Source organism: Gavia stellata, chromosome 10 (assembly GCF_030936135.1).
Source record: "Gavia stellata isolate bGavSte3 chromosome 10, bGavSte3.hap2, whole genome shotgun sequence".
NCBI lineage: Eukaryota > Metazoa > Chordata > Aves > Gaviiformes > Gaviidae > Gavia > Gavia stellata.
In genome coordinates, this window is record NC_082603.1 from 26,465,225 (window position 1) to 26,474,283 (window position 9,059).

Consider the following 9,059-nt stretch of genomic DNA (forward strand, 5'->3'; position numbering starts at 1 on the left):
AGTAGGACTAGTGTTCAGGCAACCAGGGCTTCAAGGAGCAATGGCATTCAAGAGGCAACATGAACTCTTAGGGATGCTTTTTCCTTGCAGCTAGTTGCACTGCCTTGAAAATCAAGCAGAAGAGTGAGAAGCACAAGGCAAAATGAATACAGCCAGCCTTGGGGCACACACAGTCCCGGGGTAAGGGAGAAGGTGGTTGGTACAGTGAAAAAGAAGGCGAGCCAAATACTTACTGAGTGCAATTGTTTTAATGGACCTGTCTTTTTCAAATTCCACATTGCACACATGTAAATAGTAATTTAAAAAAAGACTCACACCAGAAACTCTGACTTGGAGCACAAGAAACTCTCCCTGTCTCCCGCTACACAAGGAAGCACAAAATTCACAACAACATTAGTCACAGCCAATCTCGGAGGCAGACGGACAGGCAGACATGGAAATTCCGAGAGACAGAAAAAGGCAAAAGCAGGGCATTCATGCTTCGGAAGGCAGCAGATGTTCCCATGCCCACCTTGCTGTGCAGGCAGGTGGTTGGGGTCACAGCTTGGTGTACAGACCCACCACACCAGGGGATCAGCATCTCACTGGTCCTACACCTCTGCTTGCCCAGGTACCATCTCTGTTGGTTGTCGTCTCTTGGGTCCGAAGGGCGTCAGCTCCCAGAGCAACACCGGCTTTATGACAACCCGCATGTGCAGCACAGGATGTGTCAGATCCCGGGGCTGTGTCAGGGTTCCCTGTATGGCACTGGCTGTGATGCCACAACACAAGTGTGAACCACATTAAACTCCTAGCTGGCCCTCAAAGTCCTGCTTCTGACCCCACTCCTGCCCAAGGGGCCTTTGCCTTTGACTTGTGTGGGATCTGCCAGTGTATTATCCATCACTGGTAGCATTTCACGGTGCAGCTGCAATAAGGAGTGATTCCAGTACGCACACTCCAGACTTGGTTTTCAAGCCTTCAGCAAGTAGAGAAAGGAGTTGTATCGTTACCACTTGATTTTACTATTTTTTTGGCTCCAAGTGCTCAAAGAAAATTGCTGCAGTAACCGTATTCACGTGGGCAATGCCTCTAAAGGACTTCCAGCCTGTTGTGTGCTATTCCAAAAGGCTGGTGAGCCAGCAAGCTGGGAATCAAACTTACATCAGCAAGCTATTCTATTTAATTGCTACAGCAATCACCGGCAGGCAAAAATCGTGGGAGCCTTTTGTTCAGTACAGCAGTTCCAGTGTGCCGAAGGGCAGCCGGTGCTGGAGGCAGAACTCACCCATGAAAATGAGCTCTAAAGGAGATCATGCAGAGATCAGACCATACAGACTTATCCACCTTCAAGCAATCTCCAGACTCAGGTGTGCTAATACCAACCCTGATGCTTGGCAATGTGTTAATCTTTAAAGCAGCTTTAAGTGGAGTTGGGAGCAGGTATTTTCCCTCTCGCACAGGCAGGGAGCTGAGCAGTAGCACGATTAAACGTTTTGCCCGGGACCTGGAGGCTGTACCAAAGACTTGAACCCACATCCTCCCAGGCCCGCACAAATGTCCTTCTCGCAAGTCTGCTTCTGCCCCTTCTAGCCGGTAGACCAGCCCTGCTAAAATCACAGACCTAATTCCTAGATGTAGAAGGAGCTGTTCAAGGCAGCAAACTGTTGGAGCATTCAAGGACAACTCACATTAAGACAGAACGTGTGGTTACCTCTCATCAAGGAATGAAATTCAACCTCATCCTACCCGAGCTTATGAAGGGGCCATCAGCTGCACAGCAGCTCCCCAGAGCAACCAGGACACCTCATGCACAGAGAAGAGCCACAGCATCGTGGCTCTTCTCTCCAGCTCCCCCATGGCCCCACGTGCCATCACTTAGCCCAGCACACCAGCCATATGGCTCTCAACAGCATGGCCATGCAGAGGTCTGCTGGTGGCCCAGGGGAGGCTTGACCATGTCACAACCTCTCCCTCTCCTTCAGCGTTACCCCTTCAGCCCCCCCACCTCTCCATACACCCATTTCTGCTGGCTAACGCCCCAGGGCTGTGTTGCCCTCAGCCTAGCAAACTGCTGATGCTGAGCTGAATGGGAAGATTTACCTCCCTCTGGCTACAAGAGATGTGGAGTACCATAAGGAAGAGATGACTGAAGGAAACATGACAAAGGCCCCAGAAAACCTGAGTGGTGGTGGGGGCATGGACTGTTTGCTGGCCCTTCTAATCTGGGAAACTTGGGGCATCAAAGAGAATTAGTACGGTGTAGGACGAAAATAAACCAAGGCTAGAGAACTTTATGGCCTCTTATTAAACTGTGCAACTCCCTGCTGTAGGATCACAAATGATGACAGTTGACAGACATTCAAGGTGAAAATGGATTATTTAGTGAAGAAAAATATCCATTCAGGGCTACTAAATACAGGCACTGCTTCCAGCTCAGGAAGCTCCTAAGCAATAGGTCATTGGAGGCTGGGAGAGCATTTTGGGCAAGCAACATCCTGGTTTTGCTCTGCCTTTGTGCTCTTCCCCAGACCTTGCTCTTGGCCCTGTCAGAAATGGGATGCTGGGCTAGCTGGGCCTTTGGAATGATGTAGTATGGTGACTTTTGTGTCCACATGAGTTCCTAGTCACTCGAAGTCCCAAGAGCCCCATTTCAAATACAGGATTTCCATAAACAGAGAACCTATGCAGCCATTCCTACTCAAAATCCACTCTCCTGCTGCTGCCTCCCCACGTACTCGTCCTGCCTAGCACAGCTGTCCTTCCCCACACTGGCCCCATATCTCATAAGATGTGTGAACAGCCCCTACAGGAGTCAGAGCAAAGGTCCATTAGCACAGCACCGCCTCCTCAGCCGGGGTCACCCAGGGAAGAACACAAAGCCTTTGCAGCAGCAATCCATCAGATCAGGGTCTTTCTGAGGCAGAGGTGGTGTCTTTGCGTTGCACAGCTCTTGACAAATTCTCTTCTGCAAACTCATCCCATTGCTTTGCAAGCCCATGAGCACACTGAGCAGCCAGTTTCATGTAGCAAGGAGATCCACTCCTGATCGCCCACTCTGCGTAATGGATCTTGCAGCCACTTCAGGGAAGAAGATACAGACACCATCTTCCAGCGCAGCTATACTGAAGCCCATACAGTTATTTGCCCCTTGTCCCAAGCTGATGAGTGTCCCAGGCCAGCCTTCCACAAAAAGATGGAAGGGAAGCTGCCTAGCACTCAGTACATAATCATTGCTCAAAGATTTAATTTGCAGGCTCCTGCCAATCTCTGGTTACTCCAAGGGCTTGTCTCCAAGGATTCAGCCTGGCTGACCTTCCAAGATACGTACTGCACTGAGCAGCACAGATGCAGCCAAACCTGATTAAAACAAGAGGAAAGTACCAGTGCTAATTGTGATCCTTGTGATCCATTGTCTCTTATAATAGGTGGTAAAGTGACCCCAATGAAGGCAAGACAGAACAAGGATTTTCAAGGGAGGGGAGATTGTTTCACACTGCTTTTTCTATAGCAAACACATAGCTTTGTCCCTACTGCCAAAAAGCCTGGCACTAAAAGTGCTGAAATCGTCTTGTGACTGAGTGGCAGCAAGCTGTAATTTACTGCATTCCTGCTTCTTTTACGTTCAAGAAATGCTTCACTTCTGAGAATAAAGAGCTGTCATTTGTCAGCCCTGTGTATCCCCTCCTTCCAGCCATCACATTTCCACGTTATGCTAGACAAATTAATTCATTCCCCTCTTCCTACCTACTCCCCCCAAAAGCCGGTGTATTCCTGGGAACTGAGAGACATCCTTTCACAGCAACATCATTATCAATTCTTTTTTTAAAGCCATGTAATGGGCATGTTCCTTTCAGCAAAAATCTGGAATTTTTCTGCTGTTGCATCCACCTTCCTTAAATTGATTCAGAGAGACCTGTCTGCCCGCTGGATTTTCACAAGCACCTTCCCCACACCTCTGACCGATGGTACATCACGGATTTCCAGCCCACCCATTGCAGCATCTGGCTGGCTGCTAACAAAAGCTCTGCCTGGCTTTAGGATGCAGCCAGGTCCCTGGGCAAGTTGAGCTGTATCGCCTCTCCTCCCGTGGTGTACTTGGCCACGGGCCCATTGCCTTCCATGGTGAAAAGCTTGCAAGTCTTCGTGTTCTCGTGAACTGGTGTGGACTTTTTCGAGGACATGGGGGAATTTGTGGGGCTCAGCTGAACAGCGGTGGTATCCTGCACCGTGTGCTCACTAGTTTCAATTTCAAAGGCTGTGTTGCCAGGTTTGATGAGCCCAGTGTTGGAACCTGGTTTGGATTTCCTGGCCCCATGAGCTGGGGGCCTCCGGCTGCAGATGCAGCAGGCACCAAAGAACGTGAAGGCCACCACCAGCAAGATGGGTCCGATGATGATGGGAGGGTTGTTCACGGGGAGGAAGGTCCCAAAGGCAAATGCTCCCACTAAAGTGATGTTGATCCCTGCTAGCATGATGCAAAGTCCACAAGCACAGCAGAGAGCAGGGGAGGGAAGGCCCTGAGGTCGTGTCTTTTTCTGGATGGGTTTCTGGGGCAAAGAGGCGCTGCTCTTTTCACTGAACATGTTGAGATGAGTCTCAGAGGTCACTTCAGTCGTCACGGGGTGTACACTGTGTTGAGAAGGCTAGCTCTGGTCTCCTGCTGCCTTGAAATCCCTGGAGAGGAACAGAAAAGCACGCAGCTGTTAGAGCAATGAACCAAAGGCACCTTTCCCCCACCGTTCATGGCAACTAGCATCTTCTCTGGGTTTGCTGGTACCAACAACTAAGTACAAATCCAAGCCTGCTCTCAAGCCTGGGCTCTCCCTGTCCATGAAGGTCACATGCAGTCAGTCTCAGGTTGGAGCACTGACCCCAGTGTGCTCAATGCCTTTTGCCATCCAGATGGATGACGCCCAAGTGAATCCAAGCATGCAATGGCCCAGAGCCTATGCTTGGTTCTGTCTGGAGTCTGAGCCACAGCGCAGCATTGCAGCAGTGTGGCTGGACAGAGACCCACATCATAACCTCAAATGTTTCTCACATGGTTTTGAGACCTGCTGCATACATCTCTTGACACTCCCTCTACTTCATCCACCCTTCCCTTAAAATACAGGTTCTTCAGGGCAGGCAATATGTCCTGCTGCCCACTTGGGCAGTAGTTGGTCTCACAGTGTTTGTCATCACCCACACAACACCTGCCCAAAAGAACAACAGACCCCCGTACTGCTCTGAACATCCCTCACTGCAATGTGAATGCAATATATTCTTGGACGGGTAAAGGTTCCAAATTGTAACAGAAAGTGGGACTCTTTGCTCCATGTCTCAGTTGTCCAGTAATTGAAACTAATCATCCAGGTTGCCTTTCTAGCCAGTGGAGAATAAAAGGTCCCAGAAGATGATCGAGAACATCCCAAAAAGATGTCCACAATGGGGGGCTGAGCTGACTTACAGAGGGAAACTTGGAGATGACTTGAGCAGTTAACAGTTAGATGCTCGGTGAGACAACCTCCATCCACAGATTCTGAATGCCCTGCCATCAGTCATGGAAGTCTATGATAAAATGAAGCAAGTGTGAGTGTTTTGCCTGCTGGACCATGCCTTCTACTATGCATCACACTATGTTCGGTGTTATCACAGGAGATCCCATAGAAGGGGGCAGGGAAGCTTGTTTGCCTCAGCAACTGTAAAACCAAACGTGTACAAGGCTTGTGCATAAGCAACACCAGCTCCTGGATGGAGGCTCATGGAAACTGAGACGATGAAGCTGGAAAAGAGCCTGTGTGGGGATCTGCCTAGGACCCAAGGCAGGAACACATAGCCCTGACTGACAACAGCAGCTTCTCCATGGAGGAGATCACTGGATGTGATAAGAGTTGGCTTTGTGTTCACTGTACTGTGCTGGGAAGCCAAATTGCCAGAAGCCAAATTGCCAGCAGTTTGCTGGTGATGTCTTTGATTTTACAGGCAGGAGAGCATTTCTCTTCCCAGCCTGATTGCAAACAACAGTGGTCTGCTCTCTCCTACTCCCCTGCCTGGCTCCCTAGCTTCTTCCCTCCTCTGCCCTCAAATCACTTTGAAAAGGGTTGCCGGGGGAAAACTGATACCGCACAGGTTTCTACTGCAAGAGCCAAGAGTCACTGTTGTGCAGCCACTAAATTAAAAAAAAAACAATGAACATCACCCATCATCCTGAAACATGCCAGTGGGATCAGACGGGCATTTTCAGCATGTTTCCTAGGTTATAAAATTTTCCCGCACCTCCAGCTGAGGCAAAGCTCTCTGCTACTCTATCCAGTGTCACATCTCATTTCCTTGGCTTGGGCTTTTGTTTAGACCCAAATGAAGTGCAGCAGTGAACTTTCAGTGAAGTTCCTATTCAGTGAGACATCAGCTGGAGCTGACAGGGACAGGCACATGGAAGGCATAAATCCTTCCTCATTTGGGGATGCCTGCCTGGGGAGGATTCTCTCTGCAGGCAAAGATTTTTCAGGAGAAATGAGAGTGTGCAAGAGAAAGGGCATTTTCTCCATTAGCCGGGCTAACACATACGCATGATTCTCCAGCAGTCTCCTTTTGTTCTGCCTGGGAACGTGGCACACTGATGTGAGCTGGAGCCCTGATTCTGCCTCCTTTACCAGCCCTGGATCAGCAGTAAGATAGCTTCAGGTTAAAGACACACATACACACACATGCTGTTCTCAGCCCAGCTCTTACAGATGCCAGTCTGAATCTTTGGCACACAGAGGCTGCAGACATCCCAGCGTGGCTCTTCCCCTCGGGTTGCCCTACACCCTCCCACTGCAAAGTGCTTGGCAGGGAACTGCATGGCTCCACATGGTTAAATCATATCACAGATTCACTCCACCAGCCTTCTCCCTCCCGACTCCTCAGCACTCACCTGCTTCCACCCTGCAAGAATTCCCCCTCCTGGGAGAACCGGACAGCTATCACAGCTGCTGGGCTCTAGCGGGTTGCACAAACAACTCGGCTGCCTCTGCTCCTAGGCAAGGCAGAGACCAAAGGTTGTGCTCCCACTGAGATTTTTCAAGAGGAGCTTCAACCTGTTGCCCATCACATCTGTCAGTGGTCACCTGTAGTCACTCCAAAGAGACCATGCTGGTTTCTGGCTGCTTTCAAGGCTGCAGCAGTATCACCCAGCACGGTCCCTGGTAGCTCATTTTCTCTGCCTGGCAATTTTTGTTCATCATTACAGCTCCGTGAGCGTAGGGGGTTAAGCTTGGGCAAAATCCTCACTGGACCTCCCCAGGCTGTAACAGGGGAGGAGGGGGACAAGAGGTCTTGTTCAGGCACCATTGGCAATGATACATCAGGGCAGCGCATCCAAGGACAGCTCACCCCAGCAGGTAAAAGAGAATCACGGATCCACTCTGGAAGGATAAATTACATGGGAGAATGGTCCAGCTGGGCTCAGGGTGGGTACAGTCACCATCACCTTCCCAGGCATTCGTGGCAGCTTCCCAGAAGGAGAGGGGACCAGATCTACAGTACAGAAATAGGGATGTGGCACGTAAGGATGGAGACCTTTCTCTCCCTGCAGTTTGACTGGAGGAGGCCCCGGCTGCTCCTTGGGCCACCCCAGGACAGGCAGACAGCTCCCAGGTTGTGCCAAGGGACTGGTCAGGCAACGGTAGCTACCTGCCTCCTGGCAAGGGAAGAGGGAAGAAAGGAAGTTTGCAAATAAACCACTGTAGCTAAAGCAGTGATGAGTAGCTTGCCAGGAGTCATTATCCTAGGAGGCCCATTGGGTTGGGTGTCTGGGAACACATCAGTACCAGTCTGCACAAAAGGTCAGAGACTACAGCGGGCAGTGTGACAAAACCCAGGGTCCTGGACCTCCTCAGATACATCAGCGACTGTAAAACATGCATCTGTCAGTTCAAAGGGCCGTGACGCTGCCCAAAGAGTGAAGCCGTAACAACATGAATCCAAGGGTTTGTGTTGCACCCTCAGGTGGGGAATAAAAGCACCTGAGGGTGACGGAGGGAGCAAGCCACGAAACCTGCTGAGATGGCTTCAAAGAAAAGCATAGGGAGCCAAAACTGCCTCATTCACATTGTGTATATGGAGATATATACAGAACCATGGGGCAGAGCTAGCTGGAGCGGTCAAAACCAGAGCCGGGGTTGGGATGTCATTTAAACTGTGTGAGCAATTCTCGGGCTTGTCACACACTTTCTATAGCTGCACCATAAGGGTTCTGGCCATGCTATGTCCAAGACAAAATTTCTTTCCCATAGTACCTACATGGGGTAATGGACCTTTCCCACCAGAAAGCAATGGAGCTATTGGAGAATCTACGGGGAACCCTGCCTGGAGTGGGGACCTCTCCCATCAGCTTGGGGACAGAAGACCTTGGAAGACAGCACCATCACAGGGCTAGGACATGACCTGCACACACACCACAGGGTAACCAACAGTACATAGAAGACAGCGTGTTTGGATTGGGAACATTTAGAAAGTAGATCACTGTTTACTCTTGTCTTGATCTCCATATAGAGCACCAGGGATTATACACAGAGGACTCATGTTGGAAAAACAGATGAAATGGGGATGAAAAAGCCAGCAGAGCAGTGGAGGATAAAGCAAAAAACAAAGCAAAGCCACAGAATGCCTTACACCATCCTCTACCTGATAAGACCCTGCAACAACACAAAGTCCATCTTTATTCTGATTGCCATGTACAACAGAAACATCTTTGTTCTCCTGTCATCTCCTAGAGCACAGGCTGATGCTGTGAGGAGAAAGGTCCCTCTGCATCCCCTTTGCAGTCACAAAAACTCACTGATGTGGGTCAGCTCCCACTGCTGACCTACCTGAGGATATCTGGCAGCTTTTACCTTCCACTTCAGCCAAGTTAATGGGTTCAAAAATTACCAACTTTCCAGCTAAATTATCCTGTCCAGAATGACCAACTTCCTTTCCATCAGGAGTGGAAAAAGTTCTCTTTGGGCTCTCTGTGTGAAACAGGTTCTTTTCTTATAGGTTAGAGTCTAGGTTTCTTCTCCAAACAACATTTCAGCTTGAAATGCATTACTGCTGAGCACTGCTACACAAAA

The 9,059-nt window shown here is 49.8% G+C and overlaps 1 protein-coding gene across 1 annotated transcript; it reads right to left on the minus strand.

Annotated features, from left to right (window-relative positions):
* Positions 1–4,016: 4,016 nt before the first annotated feature.
* TMEM275 (transmembrane protein 275) lies at positions 4,017–4,565 on the minus strand. Its single transcript, XM_059821591.1, has one exon. The coding sequence runs from the start codon at positions 4,563–4,565 to the stop codon at positions 4,017–4,019; it is 549 nt and encodes a 182-aa protein (XP_059677574.1).
* Between the last annotated feature and the right edge of the window lie 4,494 nt (positions 4,566–9,059).

Coding starts and splice junctions, on each gene's coding strand:
- TMEM275 (XM_059821591.1), bottom strand. CDS start 4,565: ATGTTCAGTGAAAAGAGCAGCGCCTCTTTGCCCCAGAAACCCATCCAG.